Source organism: Bicyclus anynana, chromosome 7, assembly GCF_947172395.1.
Source record: "Bicyclus anynana chromosome 7, ilBicAnyn1.1, whole genome shotgun sequence".
NCBI lineage: Eukaryota > Metazoa > Arthropoda > Insecta > Lepidoptera > Nymphalidae > Bicyclus > Bicyclus anynana.
In genome coordinates, this window is record NC_069089.1 from 1,324,503 (window position 1) to 1,343,167 (window position 18,665).

Here is an 18,665-nt window from a genome sequence, read left to right on the forward strand (position 1 = left end):
TATAATGATTGATTGCATTTGGAATGATAATGTATATCATTTGTATTACCTAATACGAACTGTGAAATAAATCAAACACGCTGCAATAAAAAATATAAATTTATGTCAAAAATAATAGGTTTGTACGATAAAAAATCACGACTTTCAGTGTACATATTGAATATTTTTCCATTTTCTAAAACATATATCTCAGCGAAACTGCAACATTGATTATTTAAAAAAAAAGTATTGCAAAAGTAATATGCGCATTACAAAAATACTTATTAATTATACTGATGGCTTTTAAAAATAATTGGCACGACATGCAACGTGTGTCGGCTTTTAGACGAACATCAAAGCGCGTTAGACTTTGTCGGATACGTCTGAGAGAGACGCGGATGTCAAAAAAAAATTGTAATGGAAGAGGGAACTTTGCAGTGACTATGCTAAATGAAACAGCAAAAATTACGAGTAAAATAGTTGTATCGAAAATTTCTGTCAGTCTGATTTCTAACCTCCCGACGCAAAAAGGGGGGTGCTTTAAGTTTGCTTGCTTTGTTTGTGTGTCTGTCCGTAGTTCTTAAAAGACAGCTAACGTTGACGTACACTGAAAATCAGCACTACAGCTCTCAACTGTAGTATCGAGCTGAGGCAGCGCCCCTTTCAGCTGAATTTCTTTATTATATTATTATACTAAGCACAGACAGAGGAACTTTGTAATTTAAGTAGGTATCTTTAAGTAGTTTGTAAGCTCTGTTAGTATTAGTTTGTAATTTCTTCTTCTTTTTTAATTTGTATTTTTTAGCTGAATAAAGGATTTTTATTATTATTATTATTATTACACTAGTTGACATATACGAAATTGAGATTCTATGTAAAAATATCATCTAGTGCTTACTGGTGGATATCATATAGTAGATAAATGACATTTTGTCAATTGATTTGATGTTTATTTTAATAGGTTGATAATAAAGAACAAAATAGTGAATAGGCCAGCAGGCCGGTATATGGAGCTTAAACATATTTGGTAATCAATTGGTTGTTGGAATCGTTAATTTGTGACGTAAGATGTGAGTTCATCATCATTATATCAGCCGATGGACGTCCACTGCAGGACATAAATGCCTTTTGTAGGGACTACCAAATATCACTGTCCTGCATCCAACGAATACCTGCGAAACACTGCGCTTTCTGGTGCGGGATCGCCATTCCAGCTCCTTGCGACCCCAACGTCCCTCGGCTCTTCAAACTATGTGCCCCGCCCATTGCCACTTCAGCTTCGCGACACGTTGAGCTATGTCGGCCACTTCGGTTCTTCTACGGATCTTCTAGTTTCAATGATTAATTCACGCAGAGATACTCCGAGCATAGTTCGTTCCATCGCCCGCTGTGTGACTCTGAGCCTTCTTATGAGGCTCATAGTTAGTAAAAGGTTATCTCCATACTACTTTTTATATCTACATCCATTTAGATTGCACTAGCGCGTTCGCGTGGATTCAGTTTTTCACAAATCCCGCTGGAACTATAGTTTTTTCCGCGATGAAAAGTAGCCTATGTGTTAATCCATAGTAAAATCTATTTCCATTCCAAATTTCAGCCAAATCGCTTCAGTAGCCGCAGCGTAAAAGAACTTTCGCCTTTAGTGTGATCATCACTCACCATCAGGTGAGATTGTAGTCAAGGGTTAACTTGTAAATAAAGATACTCCACTGATCTAATCTAAGTTAAATTTTAATTTTACATCCAAACATCGTAATGACCGGACATTCCGACATACTTAAATATATTCTGTTTTATAAGGAAACTTCTAGTCCTATAATAAAATATGTAGAACAGGAAATAGTTAGTGACTATATACTTATTTTATAACGAGTTTTTTAATGATTCGCCATGATCCATGTGACACTATAGTTGACCTTACCATTTGAGCCCTGACAGTTCCAGTAGTAATCACTACTGTTGTATATAAACTGGTAGCGAATCTAGTTTCTCTTGTTCTTGCTACACGGGACGTAACTTCATTGTTTGAACATTTTGTTAATAATACTTAGTGTACGTGATAGCCCAGTGGATATGACCTTCTTCGATTTCAGAGGGCGGTGCGTTCGAATCCGGTCCGAGGCAAGCACCTCACAACTTTTCAGTTAAGGAAAACGTGATGAAACCTGCATACCAGAGAATTTTCTTAATTCTTTGCGTGTGTGAAGAAGGTCGCATGTTAGCGCCACAAGACGGGTGAATTGTCTAGCTTTCTGGCGCAGTAAACGCTGTCGTCCATGTTGTGACGTCATAATGTTACTTGATATACTAAACTACTTGTGAAAATAAACTCCGTTAGTAAGGGATTTATTATAGTGACGTCATGAAACAGTTGAAATATAGATCATCATAACCGATAGGCGTTTTGGCTCGTATAAATAAAATATTTAAAAATTAAATTTTTTATGTAATCAAGTCTCGAAATAATATGATTTTTTGTTCTATCTAGTAGAACGATAATGAACAATTTAAGACCATGAAAAATAAAGTGTCAACTAGCCTGTTAATAATGGTAATGATAAATTATGTGAGGAAATGGACATTTCCCTCGCATTATTATTCGAAAACAACAATTGCGTATTTCGATACAGTGTCTTGTATCGGCGCACGTAAAAAAACCGTTGTCAACAGGTTGATTGCGTAAATGTGTCCGGTGATTATACACGCGCGAAAACCTGTTGCGAACGTGTGATATAAGGAAACAAACTTCTCTTGTATACTGATTACAATATTACGTTTTTGATGATTGATGATCATTCGTCGTTCCAATGACTTCATGGTCGCAATCGTTCGACATTGGATACGATGAACCAATGCCGAATGCGGAGCCGTGATAGCCCAGTGGATATGACCTCTGCCTCAGATTCCGGATGGTGTGTGTTCGAATACGGTCCGGGGTAAGCACCTCCAACTTTTTAGTTGTGTGAATTTTAAGAAATTAAATATCACGTGCCTCAATCGGTGTAGGAAAACATCGTTAAGTAATTATTTTTAATCAACATTAACGTTAAGTAATTATTTTTAAGTTAGTAGTGACATTCAAACATTTAATGTATAATTATTATGATTTATGATCTGCTACAATCGCGGTTGTATAACAGTTTTATGAGCTTTTTATTGAAGTCACAAAGTTTTTCTGCCACGAGAATCGATTATTATTTATTACAATAGGTAAAGTTACATAAGGTACTCTTTCTCCCGTCGAGTTGTGCCACAAACAAGGCAAACAAATAAAAAATATATATATTTTTAAGTACATACATATAAAAGGGATGAAATACGGTAGTCCTATATGATCATTAAGAACGAATCAGCTCAGGAGCGCTATTTTATAACACGAGTATGAGCTTGAAATCGTCTTTCTCGTCTCTATCTCTCTTTATCTATAGATAGAGACGAAATCGAGATTAATACTGTAGAGTTTAAAAAACTTTTTACGGAACAGCGCTACAGACTTCCCTCTGATGAAAGGCGTCCACTGATCCGCATCGTACGTATCGGACGCATCGCATCAAACAGAGTTTAGTATTCTTTGCATAGAAATTTGCAAGTGCGTCCACTGATCCGCATCGTACCTACTGATCGCATCGAACGGATTTTATTTACTGTAAAATGAAAAATTCGTTTGTTGCGATGCATCCGATACATAGGTACGATGCGGATCAGTGGACGCCTGCCATTAGAACGAAGAACTGCCTTACACCAAGCATACTCTTGCCACTTGTTTTGCTGTAGGTTGTAGATACTGTAGTTTGAAGGGTACAGCTGTTAGTGAAACTATTGGCACATAGCTTTATTTCAAATTAGCCGATGCCTCGCGGTTTCGCCCGCGTAGTTTCCGTTCCCGTGACAATATGGGGTTAAAATATAGCCTATGACACTCACAAATAACATGGCTTTTTAGTGGTAAGTGGTAAAATCGATTCAGTAGGTCCAGAGATTACCCCATACAATACTACAAACTTTTACCTCATAATATTAGTATAGAAGCACATGTAACTACCTATTACTACTTTTTTTTAATTTTTTATTCTTTACTAGTTAGCCCTTGACTACAATCTCACGTAATGTTAAGTGATGATGCAATCTAAGATGGAAGCGGGCTAACTTCTTAAAAGGAGGATGAAAATCCACACTCCTGTCGGTTTCTACACGATACCGGAGCTAAATCGCTTGGCGATACGTCTTTGTCGGGAGGGTGGTAACTAGCCACGGCCGAAGCCTCCCACCAGCCAAAATACTTCAGTATACAGTAACAGTATGACTGAAATTTCCGAATAGCAGCCTGGAGTTGGGAAGTTGACGGTGTTGGCACTCCCCCGTGCCTCGGAGAGAACGTAAAGCCGTCGGTCTTTCACCGGTCGTGTCGGTCTGCCGTCCCACCTGACTATGAGAGTGAGGGAAAAGAGAGTGCACCTGTGCTTGCGTAGTCACTCGCATCATGAGATTGGCCGCCGTGACCAAAAGAAAAACACAAAGAAGAACAATTCGGTCGGGAACATATTAGTTTAGCTGAAAGTTTATCAAACTCTGCTCTTATAATACGTGCGGGGTAAGTAACTATGGAGTTGGACTTTAGGAGGTAGCAGAGGGTCCAAGATCCAAAAACTCCATCGTCATTGAGCTCTCATTGAAGAATAAAAGTGGAAGAAATTGAAAATTTATGAATTGTTTGTTAAACTGAAAGTTAAGTTATTTTCTATAAGAATAACCGTAGCCACAGGAAATCGCATGTTGTTTCCTTTTGTAATAACAGAATAAGCTGATAATGAAAACGCACACCTTAAATATCATTTATACCTACGTCTTATCTATATGCGACTCAATCAGGTAATTTTGTTTTCACTTAATAATTAAGATCAACAATATCAGCATTTAGGATATATTTTTATTATAACACACTTTAATGTTTAGTCTTCATAGTTAATTATTTTAGGTAGCAAAATAATTCTCATCATCATCATGATCAACCCATATTCGGCTCACTGCTGAGCTCGAGTCTCCTCTCAGAATGAGAGGGGTTAGGCCAATAGTCCACCACGCTGGCCTAATGCGCATTGGCAGACTTCACACACGCAGAGAATTAAGAAAATTGTCTGGTATGCAGGTTTCCTCACGATGTTTTCCTTCACCGTTTGAGACACGGACAGATATTTACTTTCTTAAAATGCACACAATTGAAAAGTTGGAGGTGCATGCCCCGGACAGGATTTGAACCCACACCCTCCGGAATCAGAGGCAGAGATCATATCCATTGGGCTATCACGGACGAAAATAATTTTGTTAGGTATTAAATCTATGCCAGCCGGAAAAGATAGCTACAAAATATATCTAGGTTAAGTACTTTGACTTTGTAGGGGACTATCTTCTGCTGAGATGTAGGTTTTGTGTGTATCGATCTCTCCGCAGACGGTGGAAAATTGAGAAAAGTTATTGTATATCTTGGTTTTATCTTTCGTAATAGCTTACTTAGACGGTTTGGGCGACCTACTTTTGGAACAATATTCGGTGTCTCGGGTTATGTAGCTGGAGATGTATTTTAATAATAAATCTATTATGTACTTTCTATTATTTTTGTTTCTTGTTATTTTTGATACTTTCTTATTGCTTATTGCGATCCAATCGCAAACCTTTGATTATTTTTGTAGAGATATGTTTTTGTAATTTTGACCAACGCGATAACCTACTGTCGTCCGTATATAGTTTGTGTATTAATTAAAAGTTATTATTTAGCTTTCGTTGTTTCAATGTTGTAGATATATTTGTTTGGATATTTTTTTCCTTTTCCTGTTTACACTAATATTACAAACGCGAAAGTTTGTGTGGAATGGATGTATGGATACTAACTTTTGCCAAACAAAAACAGGTGTCTTTGGATGAATGATACAGAAATTGATTTTTTTCAAGATTGACTAAAAATCTTGTATATTTTACTAGATTACTCCAATAATATCGCCAACAGGAAATTTTCCCTGTTGGCGATATTATTTCGGCTAAATAGGCTAATTTAATTATTTTTACACATATTGTAGTGATTTGATGCGTATCTCACTGACTGTCAGTTTCCTTTGTGCAACGTGGACTGCCAACGTCAAAGTCAAACAATGAATGAGATGTCATTGTCAACTATCATTAATATCATATTTTGATTAAATGTGTCAAGTTAGTGTCAAATCCTTATTAAAACCGTCGCCTGTTAGCTAGACATAAATAATGCAATGAATTGTATGTCAATTATTTTATTGCAGAATTATTGCCCACTTGTAACAAGTTTAACTGATTAGGCAAACATGAGTCCTCCTTGATTGTCCTAATTTATGGTACATTTTCAGCTCTGTATCATTCGTATAAGTTTCTGGGTGTCTCCTTCGGAACGGAGATAGATTAACTTGTGTCCGCTTGTATTATTGTTTGTGCGATTCTGATACAGTTTTCCCGATAGTTTCTCTAATCGGCATGTACACGATATTTGTGTTTATCGATATCCGCGCGCCAATCCATCTCGCTGTTGCATCACATCGCTCTAAAATTACACAAGTGACGTACATATCGGCACCCGAAGTGTGCCATACATTGTAGCACGAGTACTGAATAGGTATAGACACAGTAAAAAATTGTATACTGTGGTATAGAGCAAGATCCGAAGAATCCAAGAATGACGAAGAATCGAATACGACCTCCGTGGCGCAGTGATATGCGCGGTGGATTTACAAAACGGAGGTCCTGGGTTCGATCCCCGGCTGGGCCGATTGAGAATTTCTTAATTGGTCCAGGTCTGGCTGGTTGAAAATATCAAAAAGTTACATTGAGCTAACCTGCATAGTGCTTACAAACCTGCTGCATCCCATATCCGCCACTAGCTGACGCCGCGCGGTTTCACCCGCATGATTCCCGTTCCTGTAGGAATAGGGAGATAAAATATAGCCTATAGCCTTCATCGATAAATGGGCTATTTAACATTGAAAGAATTTTTCAAATCGGACCAGTAGTTTCTGAGATTAGCTCGTTTAATCAAACAAACTAACAAACAAACTCTTCAGCTTTATAATATTAGTATAGATAATACACATTCTATAAATTCAAGAGTAATTATTATCATTATTTTTTCAATAATACGAGTATTGTTATAATAGCTTTTTATATGTTCTTTTTAATGTAGAACCAGTCGTGAGTAGCCGTTTTTAATAATAAATTCGCGTTGAGACTCACGTATTTTTTATTAGAGTAATTTAATACCCGAGTCACGTGGCCCTATTGATCGAAGATTGTGTTGAGGTTTTTACAAATCAATTTTTTTAATAGTAGAAAAGTAGTAAGCCTACTAGTAGGCGTACCTATGTCAAGAAAAGAGAAAGACAATTGTCGAAAATAAAGCGAATAATCTAAAATATTGTTCTTTCTTTCGTCCCATCGCTGAGAAAAAGATTGTCAAGTGATATTTTCAATTAGTTGCTATTGGTTTTATCTTTCTTTCTTGCGATGGAACTTGGTTATCTGATATCTCTTCCAAGTTAGCCCGACTGCATCGTCACTTGTCATCAGGTCAGGTCATAGTCAGCGACGTGCATAAGGTTATTAATCAAAGTATGCACTAGTAAGACAATTTAAACAAACTGGGAAAAAAATGCATTGGATAAGTATTAACAAAACATTTGTTAGGGTATGCAGTGCTTTAATGCTTGTATGAAGTGTACGCCACTGGTCGCAGTTAAGGAGTAGGTAACTTGGAAATAAATAAAAAAACCCATAGAATTCAGACCGAATCAGAAGGAGAAATAACCAAAGCAGTATATCACTTTCTCCGTCATACAGAGTTCATCTGAAAGATTTTATACTAATGTACATGTCACTAATGCGTCAAAACTGAGGCGCACAAAAGTGGCTAATTGTGTTAGTTTCATTTAGTCGCATAGTAAACAGCGAAAGTTAATTAAACAAATAATACCATATAGTTGCCAATGTCGAGTTTGTGTTCAGGAAGTGTATAATCTATACATATATAAATAAATATATAATGTAAGTAAACAACTCAGTGGAGTAGCTAAATTCGGATCACTTTTTGCGGTGATTTTTTATTCACGTAAAATATATCTATACTAATATTATAAAGAGGAAAACTTTGTTTGTATGTTTGTTTGTTTGATTGTAATGAATAGGCTCAAAAACTATTAGACCGTTTTTATAAATTCTTTCACCATTTGCAAGCTACATTATCCACAAGTAACATAGGCTAAATTTTATTTTGGAAAAAAATAGGGTTCCATAAAATATTTGGGTTTTTTAGACACAAGGTGTAAAAACTCAACAAAATCAATGTAGGGTCGGGGTAGGATAGGGGTAGTTGAAAGTTTACATCGAGTTTCACGCGGACGAAGTCGCGGGCGTCGGCTAGTATAGTATAAAATACCGTTGGTTCTACCACTATTGCGCGAATGCTAGTGAGAGAGAGATGCTGGTTTTTCTTAATCGTAATAAATAATAATATTGGGGTTTTTCCAAGACAATATTTGATGAGTTCGAGAAAATAGAAATACAATTAATGTTGTTATTGTAGGTAAAACCCAGATCCAATAGTGCAAAAAAGTCAATATGTACTCATATAGTATCAAAAACACACAACGTGTGTTTGCTGCTAGGAAGCAAACATCAAAGGTCAATGTCGCTGAAAAACTAAAGGCACTTACGTACGCGTAGTTTTATATACTCTTTAGATATATAACATGTCCAGTGTCCACTGTCCAGTGTTGTTTCTAATAATGGTAGGCGTCCACTCCGCATCGTATGAATCGTACGCATCGCATCGGAACACGCAGACGAAGTCGCGGGCATCTGCTAATACGAGTATACGTTTAATTTAGTGTAATAAAGGTCTAAAATGTTATGAATTAAGTTATTTTTTAAGTTTTTTTTTATTCTTTACAAGTTAGTCCTTGACCACAATCTCACTTGATGGTAAGTGATGATGTTATCTAAGATGGTAGCAGGCTAACTTGTTAGGAGTAGGAATACAATCCACATTCCTTTCGGTTTCTACACGGCATCGTACCGAAACGCTAAATCGCTTGGGGGTACGTCTTTGCATGTAGGGTGGTAACTAGCCACGGCCGAAGCCTCTCACCAGCCCGACCTAGACCAATTAAGAAAACCTCAATCGGTCCAGCCGGGGATCGAACCCAGGACCTCTGTCTTGTAAATCCACCGCACATACCACTGCGCCACGGAGGCTGTCGTTTAGTTGCAGATGGACAGTAACGTCAAATCTCAGTGATTCTTGTGGTTTTCCGTGTAATTTACATGTATATGTAAAGGAGATGGTCCATTTCAGGTCCACTTTTGTACCCCGTATCATTAAAATTTACAAAATACAAGGATTTTTTAAATTAAAAAATTAAAAAAATTAAATTTATTAAAGTGAATAAATCTAACTAAATAAAAAGAAATAAATAAAACAAAAACCCAAGTCTTTGATTTATATCAAGATGGCGCCCATTGAGCAACTATGACAATATGACAATTGACAGCAAACGTCAAATCGATTACTGCATTGAAAACGTCATCTATCCGCCATTATTACCCTTATCAATGTTGCATTTCTTGGGAGATAATGAATATTATTTAAAAGAATTAAAGTGAATTCGTAGATTTGTATAACCAAAAATAGTTAAAAAATATCTTCTTTTATTTCTGCTAGGGTACAATGACTGATCCTGGGCTCCATACAATTTTGGACCATTTCCTTTGTATTTTTAATAAATAAAATGAACAAGTAAAGTACAAAAAGGCACTTGCATATAGTCGCAGGTATAGTCGTTAGAATTGTCATCATTACAAATAGCTGGAACATAGAATTGATAAAGTTGACATAGCAGTTAATGCTAAAAGCAATACGTAGAACATGAACTAATTGAAACTGTACTTATTGACATGTATATCCTGTTATGAATAAAACTTGTGTTTGTATAAATTAACTCTAAGATTGTGTGAAAGTGAAATGTGCAAGACAATAAACCAGCAGGCGGGGATCGAACCACCACCTCTCGGAGAAGAGTACGATCGCTTTATAGGGATGATGACAGTTTTTTAAATTGTATATAAATTAGGAGTATGCTAATAGTAAAGCAATTTTGTCAGCGATCATTACTTTCGGAGCTATAGGGATTTAACTGATTTGCGATACTGCCACGAATCTCTGAAAAACGCCCCATAAAAAATGGCACGAATTGATTAATTCATTCATTCGTTGATCGTTAGACTTGTATGAGCGTTCAAACAAAATTACAAATACAAATATGCGTTTACGTTTATAGTTCATGATTGTATTGAAAAATGTCACGTTTAATGTAAGGAAGCTAAAGATTTATGAATTTTTATCTAATTACAATATTAATTTAATTATCTTATTTATATTGCAAACGTCCAGTCAATCTTCGTTTTTACCCGACTGCAAGAAGGGTATGTATGTAATATTCTTTATTACCTCATATCTTCCAAACCGCTGGACGGATTTCCGTAATTAAGATATCGTTAGATTAGTCTTAATAACCCAAGTGTTCTTAGATAGGTGAAATTTAAAAAATACCAACAAGACAAACAATTTTTTTTTGAATATTGCAACATGGATATCAAATTCAAGGGCTTTTTGAGAGGATTTCAAAATGGTATATCATGGCCATGTTAAAAAAACTACAATTAGAAAAACGTTATTTATTAATTATCTAACAATATACGCGAGGCGGATGACTATGGGTGCGAGGTTTATGAAGTGAAGTTTTAGAACACCTAAAATAGACTAAATTTTATATTGATTATAAAAATTGGACAAGTGCGAGTCGGATTCACCCACCGTGGGTTCCGTAGATTTTTTTTACATATTTACTTAACTTCGGTTGGACGTACATTATCGTACTTTGTAACATGTAACAAACGTAATAAATAAATCCGAAATTCACCATCTATCTTAACTAAAAAGTGTGAAATAAATAAATTAATTAAACAAATAAAAAACCCGACTGCATAAATGATACAAAAACTGAAAAGAAAAAAAAACAAGCTGAGTCCAGACGTGTAGAAAGCAATTAGAAAACAGTCGGGACCTATTAAAAAATGTAGACGAAAATCATTCTATTCAATATAATAGGTTCCGACTGTTTTCTAATTGCTTTCTACAGTTTTTTTCAGTTTTTGTATCATTTATGTAGTCGGGTTTTTTATTTGTTTAATTAATTTATTTATTTACATATTAATTGGTTAATATTTACCTTATTTACCGGAATGTCTCGTAAAAATATATATTCAAACCTAGTCATCACCCCCATTAGTTTTCAATATGACGTAGAATGAATGATATGTACGAAATTTTGGGCGGGGAGACCGGCTCGCACTTGTCCGGGTTTCTTAAATCAACTGACGAAATCTTTACCTACGAACGAATGCAAGTGGTCGACTGGTACCTAGTACCAGATCCATAAACATTGTAGTGTTAATTAACTTATGTTTTTTTTGTTAAATAATAGCCATTGTAGTGTTAGCTGGCTTATATTTTTTTTTTGTTAAATAATATCCATTGTAGTGTTAGCTGGCTTATATATTTTTTTGTTAAATAATAGCTATTAATTACGGTATCCCTTTTAATAGCTCACTACAAAGTTTTTACTACGAAGTACGAGTAATATTCTCAATTGTGAAGATTTTTTATCTCTATTCGAAGATGTTTCGTTTATATTTGTAGCATGTCTATTGTGTAAGCTTAGTCCACGTGTCGTGTGTTTTTTTAATACATAAGTGTACTCGTATTAAAAGCACGTGATTACATATATATGTATTTTCTGCAGGCTTCAAAAGTGGATTTAAAAAAAAAGAAAACCAATGTTTAACAACGGTTATGATTCACAACATTTGTCAGGACAACTTAATTAACAAATCAAACTGTAACCAAAATAAGAATAGAATGGCAGAGAATGACCTTGAGTGGTGTCACGCACTTGTGAACGTTATGTGTAGGGTTAAAGGCGCCTTTGACTGTTAACACACTCCCCTTTTCCACTCAAGTCACTCTCCCCGCCTATCCCAAGTAACCCATAAAGAATTACACAACAACAAATGTTGACCCTCACGGGTCTCCATGAGGGTAGTGAAGCCCACCGTACGACGAGCGCTTTATATCGCAAGTCGTTCCCGCTAACCGATCGCTACCCCTCTCTAAATCCCTACTCTTTACGGAAACAAGTCGCGCCACCTAGCGTCGGCACGAACCAACAGCGACGAGCGACGTCATATCCGTTTCAGACTACTATTTCCTACAGTATAGTAATTGAAATGTCTGTTTATGATTTTAAAATAACTGTGTTTTCTCAAGTGCGTATCATTATTTACATGATATTAAAACATAAACTTTTTGAAATGTTTGTTGGTCTGTCTGCTTGTTTGTCTACGGCATGGGTTAAAAAACTTAATTTCACGCATACAAAGTCGCGGGCGTTTGCTAGTCTTATAATTATTTACAGCTCATCATATAAATACAGTGTCTGAAACAATCATTTATTCTTAAATATACAATGTTAAAGTAAAATACAATTTGTCCCTTCCGTCTCAAACGGTAATTGTAACTGTAAATTATTATGTGAACGTCTAATTATAAGTAATACAAGTAGTACGTTTAAATTGTAATTAAAAGACGCCTTGTAACTCCATAAACATCATTCCATTTTTTAAGCCATTGTCCGCACGAGAGTTTTTTTAACGGACGTTAAAAAAAGCGTACAAATACAACAAATGCAATCCCAAGTAAATGTTCACACGATAGCGTTTTTATAACACGCTTTTTTCGAGCAGTGTTGCATTTTCAATTTTGGTCGTTGGAAATAGACCTGCATTTAACTTCATACTATATTTGAACGTTTTTTTAACATTCGTTAAAAAACTCTCGTGCGAATGAGGGGGACAGTTCACAAGGCGTTTGGCTGGGTTAAGTCTTATAGAAGAGGGGATTTGTAGTCTAAGGCAGCTCACTCACTAGGCGACATCGGCCAGTGGCCGCAACTAAAGAAACCATATACTCGTAAACGCTAGAACACACTTACTCCAAAGAAAAAAATATAAAATTGGATTGAGCTAGGAATCTATCCCACGGCTTATCCGTCGAAACGATAGCATTACCAGCTGCACCGACCGACCAATAGCGGTGAAATATTGCGATGGGAAGAAAGATTCGATTCCATCGCAATTCGTATTTCTTTCGTCACGAAACATGTCGTTAGTCCCAAATTAGCGACTATCTCGTGAAGAGAAATAGACAAAATGTTGACCAATGGCGCCGGAGTAGTCCGAGTCCCATAACTTTCAGCACAACGCAATAAAAGTGATAACGATCTTTCCAGTTGCGCTGCTATAGGTTGACATTTATCTGTTTTTCGGAACGAGATAACTCATTTAGTCGCATGTCTCTACAGGGGTTACTTTGCCAACTCGGTTTCACCCGCACGGTTCCTGTTCTCGATAAATAGGCTATCTAAAACTGATAGAATTTTTCAAATCGGACCTGTAGTTTCTGATATTAGCGCATTCAAACAAACAAACTCTTCAGCTTTATAGTCTTAATATATATATAAATCTCGTGTCACAATGTTTGTCCTCAATGGACTCCTAAACCACTTAACCGATTATAATAAAATTCGCACACCATGTGCAGTTCGATCCAACTTGAGAGATAGGATAGTTTAAATCTCAATATATAGTCGCAATTTTAATTTATTGCTAATTATTTGTCTCTCTATATATATAAAAGAAAGTCGTGTTAGTTACTCCAATTATAACTCAAGAACGGCTGAACCGACTTAGCTGAAAATTGGCAGGGAGGTAGTTTAGAGCCAGGAAAAGGACATAGGATACTTTTTTATTTTTGTAGGGGTAGGGTAGGGTAGGGTAGTGGTAGGTTTATGGTATAGGGATAGGGTAGGGGTAGGGTAGCGGTAGGGAAGTTGTAGGGTAGGGTAGGGGTAGAGTAGAGGTAGGGTAGGGCTAGGGGTAGGAGTAGGTTAGTGTAAGGTAGGGATAGGAAAGAAGTGCAAATAAATAAATTAATAAGTCAAAGCGAAGCTTGAGCAGGTCCGCTAGTATTAGTATATATGTCTTTGCTGCAGGTTCGAGTTGCGGCGAACACTGATCGTGTGGAACAGCGCGCTGGCCGCCTTCAGCATAATGGGCGCGTGTCGCACGCTGCCCGAGTTCCTGCACGTGCTGCTCAACTACGGCATCTACCACTCCATCTGTGTGCCTAGGTACGTACATAAGGGGGCCCGCACACGAGGGGATAGGCTTGTCGCGAAAACTACACCCTGTAGTTTCATCATCATCATTATCAACCCATATTCGGCTCACTGCTGAGCTCGATTCTTCTCTCAGAATGAGAGGGGTTAGGTCCACCACGCTGGCCCAATGCGGATTGTCAGACTTCACACACGCAGAGAATTAAGAAAATTCTCTGGTATGCTGGTTTCCTCACGATGTTTTTCTTCACCGTTTGGGACACGTGATATTTAATTTCGTAAAATGTACACAGCTGAAAAGTTGGAGGTGTATGCCCCGGACCGGATTCGAACACCCTCCGGAATCGGAGGCAGAGGTCATATCCACTGGGCTATCACGGCTCCTTATACGGTAGTTTAATTGCTGCACTGAAAAAAGTGAGCTACTTTGACGTACTCCAAGTCCAATAATTGCTCGGTACATGTAGCATGATGCTGAGCTGGATCCTTCTTCAAGGTTGTGCCAAATAAGGCATAATGGTGTTCTGATGCTTTTACTACTTTTGGTTTTTTATTTGCCTAAGCAGCGTTAGGGGTATACGCTCCATATATGTAATATGTCTGTAATGTATGCGTATATGTAAAATCCAACCAAAAACGGGTAATCTCTATCGCGCTCGTCCCTCCTGCCTCCTGCGGGATTAAAACTATAAACGTATTAAAATATATTAAAAATTAAAAAAACATCAGGCATTTGCTGGGTCAATGAGAAAACTAAAAAAAAATCCGCCACCAAAAAAATACGTCGCGATTTTTTATTTCTTAAAGTGTATTTTTTTTATTAATCTTTAACTATGTTATGAAATATAATTATCAGATACGTATAACCGTATTTTATTTACATTACGGTAAACAGATTATGTATATGGTCACATTACAACTCCCGGATGTGGTTCCTGTTATGAATATTTTTCCTTATATACATAATTATGTAGGTATCTTAGAGCATATAAATAATATGTTAATGCTATTATATCATTATTATAAAGTTTCCATTATTTACATTGAGATAGGCGAAGTTATAAAAATAACCAGTTTTTAATTTATTTCCTATTGCCCTTTTATTTTCGGTTATACATAAGGTTTAAGATACGATAAATAAATAAAATACTAATAATATTATGTGTTAATTATTACTATATACTAGCGTACACCCGCTAATAAGTTTTTCAGAAATACTACGAGAACCATGGTTTCTTTTCGGGATAAAAAGTAGCTATTATGTTGCTAAATAACCTCTTCTATCCTCCAGTGAAAGTCCCATACTATCGGTCCAGCCGTTCATAAGATTAGTCAAGACAAACAAACAGACGCTTTTTTGTCTGTGTTTTGGTATCGTGTTTTAAGTAGTCTTTAGGTACTTGAAAAAACAGTTAGTGTTTTGAAATCACTGACAGATACTTCAATTTTATTTGTATGTACTTAGGTTTTATCTATTGATATATTGTTAAAGTATCTATATAGTATAGATGAAACCTGAACCCTTCTATGTTATTTAAAATATAAAAGATTTTTGATATTGATATAATATATGGTCACTGTAAGATGTTGTTAGGTTAGCTAATTACGAAATAACTTAAGACAGAAGGTCCCCTAAGTACGGACTGAATAAAGTAACCAACTTGGTGTTACATGGATCTCACAACTTTTTACGGTAGATCAAATGAGTTGCGAGAATTAGTTTATTTTACAAGTGTTGTTTTTGATGGCATGTATTTTATGTATTTACCTATATAACTAAACTTTTTAATTAACTAACTAAATATATTTTATCCAAAAAAGTTTTGTACATATTAAAAGAAATGTTTTGGAATATATCCAGATATGTTCGAACGAAATCTCGATTGGAGAGTCATCAATTGGTATAAATTTTAAAAAAACGTTGGCACAACTTTATCATCAAACTGAGAACCACAAATTGCCAGACGTTACGTCACAACTTCGTACTGGAGCCAAGATAAAATGTTTTGTTTAATTGGAAACATCGTATCAAATATTCAGTGTATAATTGAGGCTGTCTTAAAGTTTTTATTATTTTCTTTTGTTTAATTTAAAACATGATGACTTTATTGTTTAAAGAGATGTGATAGCCCAGTGGATATGACCTCTGCCGTCAATTCGGAGAGTTCGAAACTAGTTCCGGGCATGTACCTCACGCTTTTCAGTTGAGTGCATTTTAAGAAATTAAATATCACGTGTCTCAAACGATGAAAGAACATCGTGAGGAAACCTGCATACCTGATAATTTTCTTAATTCTCTACGTGTGTGACGTCTACCTGCCAATCCTCACTGGAACAGCGTGGTGGAGTAAGGAGTAATTTCTCATTATGAGAGGAGACTCGTGCTCAACAGTGAGCCGAATATGGGTTGTTAATGATGATGATGACAAAATCATAAAAATATTATAACCGCGAAAGTTTGTAATTCTTTCACGCAGAAATTACTAAATGGATTTTGCTGAAGTTCGAATGGAGATAGATTATAAGAAACAGACACTGCATAGGCTACTTTTTATTCCGGAAAAAATAATTGTTCCCGTGGTTTCATAAACTGAATTTCCAGAAGTGACAAACGTCGTCTAAGTTAAATACATATTTTCAAATACGGTTTTATTTTGGAGGTCGGTCGTTTTAGGTAACGACGTTTAAGAACAGGTATTAATAATAATAAGCGGGACTGGCAAGATAAATAAATAAAATAAATAAATAACTTTTTAATTCGGTTTACACCATAGAATTGAAAATTAATCTAGAAGAGATAGTAAGATTAGTAACAATTTTTATCTTAAAAAATTATGTTAGTATTGTTAGTGAACCTAAACATATAGAGTTACTAGATGATGCCGCGCGGTTTCACCCGCGTGGTTCTCGTTCCCGCAGGAATACGGAGATAATATAGCTTATAGCCTTCCTCGATAAATGGGCTATCTAACACTGAAAGAATTTTTTAAATCGGACCAGTAGTTCCTGAGATTAGCGTGTTCAATGAAACAAACAAGAAAACTAACTCTTCATTTATAATATTAGTCTAGATATTACTCTACTTACAAATATAAAGTGCCTTCCGAGACACATGCAAAACCAACCAGCGTCCCATCTTTAATCTGCTACTTAGAGATTTTGTAAAGAAAGAACATTTTTAACAGTCCAGACCCAGGATCCTAAAATTCGTCGCATAGACTAACCACAAAACACTAATAAACAGTTCTGACTTTTCATATCACGTAGGTATACGTAGACTGTTACGCGTGTCTGTTTATTTTATTCTATGTCCGTCTTACGGCGAAAGTTCAATTATTGTATATTTTAAATGCAAATGTTTGAGCTATTGTCGTCTTTATTTGTTAACTTGTTGAGGTCCTTAATCGGTTCCAATACGTTTTATGAATTGAGCATGACTGTCACACTTAATACAATACAATATTAACTTGCAATCAAAATTTAAATCCAAAATAATTAATTTCCATATGATTGCCTTCGTATACTGTGTCCAAGCTCGATTTAGTGATGTCTTATACGTATGTTACTGAACGACTATAAAGAATTTTTAATCGTTTTAATATTTAATATTGTGTATTGTTATATAAACATAGCCGGACGTAGAATAATATTTAATTACAAATATAAAAAAAAACAAAATCCTGTTTTTTGTTGGTAGTCTGTCAGTAATTATTATTAAATTTCATAGACTTGCTTACGTCACAATTAATATTATGAATAGAGTTTTTTGTTAGCACTATGTGATTATAACGAAGTGGAAGATTTATATTGAATTTAATAAGTTATGACGCAAGCAGATGGACTTTTCCATTTCAAAACGCGGCTTATGAGAATATATGGATTTGTATGGAACGCTATATTATCAGAGAGTAACTAATGATGTACCTACCTTTTTTGTTGTTTTTGCTTTTGCTTTGTGAATTAGAAAAGTGTAAAACATTTTGTACGATTTGTCTGCATATGCACCAAGTAAGCCCTCATTCGCACGAGAGTTTTTTAACGGACGTTAAAAAAGCGTTCAAATATAGTATGAAGTTAAATGAAGGTCTGTTTCCAACAACCAAAAATGCAATACTGCTCGAAAAACGCTGTTCTGTGAACATATACTCGTACTTGGGAATGCATTTGTTGTATTTGAACGCTTTTTGAACGTCCGTTAAAAAAGCTCTCGTGCGAATCTCGTAGAACAGCAATACAAAGGCATCCTTAGCCTTTGTATTGCTGTTCTATGCTTGTCTACCATATCTAATAAGCTTCGAGTGCCTATCATTTGTACCACCAATTTGGTTTAGTGGATTAGGCGTTAAAGCACAAACAAAACAAACTGACATTGGTAAAGTTAGT

At 35.8% G+C, this 18,665-nt stretch overlaps 1 protein-coding gene across 1 annotated transcript in view; it reads left to right on the plus strand.

The window, feature by feature from the left end:
* The window catches only part of LOC112047325 (elongation of very long chain fatty acids protein 6), a 66,636-nt gene that overhangs the window by 24,711 nt on the left and 23,260 nt on the right, over positions 1 to 18,665 (plus strand). The window contains exon 2 of the mRNA XM_024084412.2: positions 14,157 to 14,294. Coding sequence (XP_023940180.1) covers positions 14,157 to 14,294 — 138 coding nt within the window. The remainder of the gene's footprint in view (positions 1 to 14,156; positions 14,295 to 18,665) is intronic.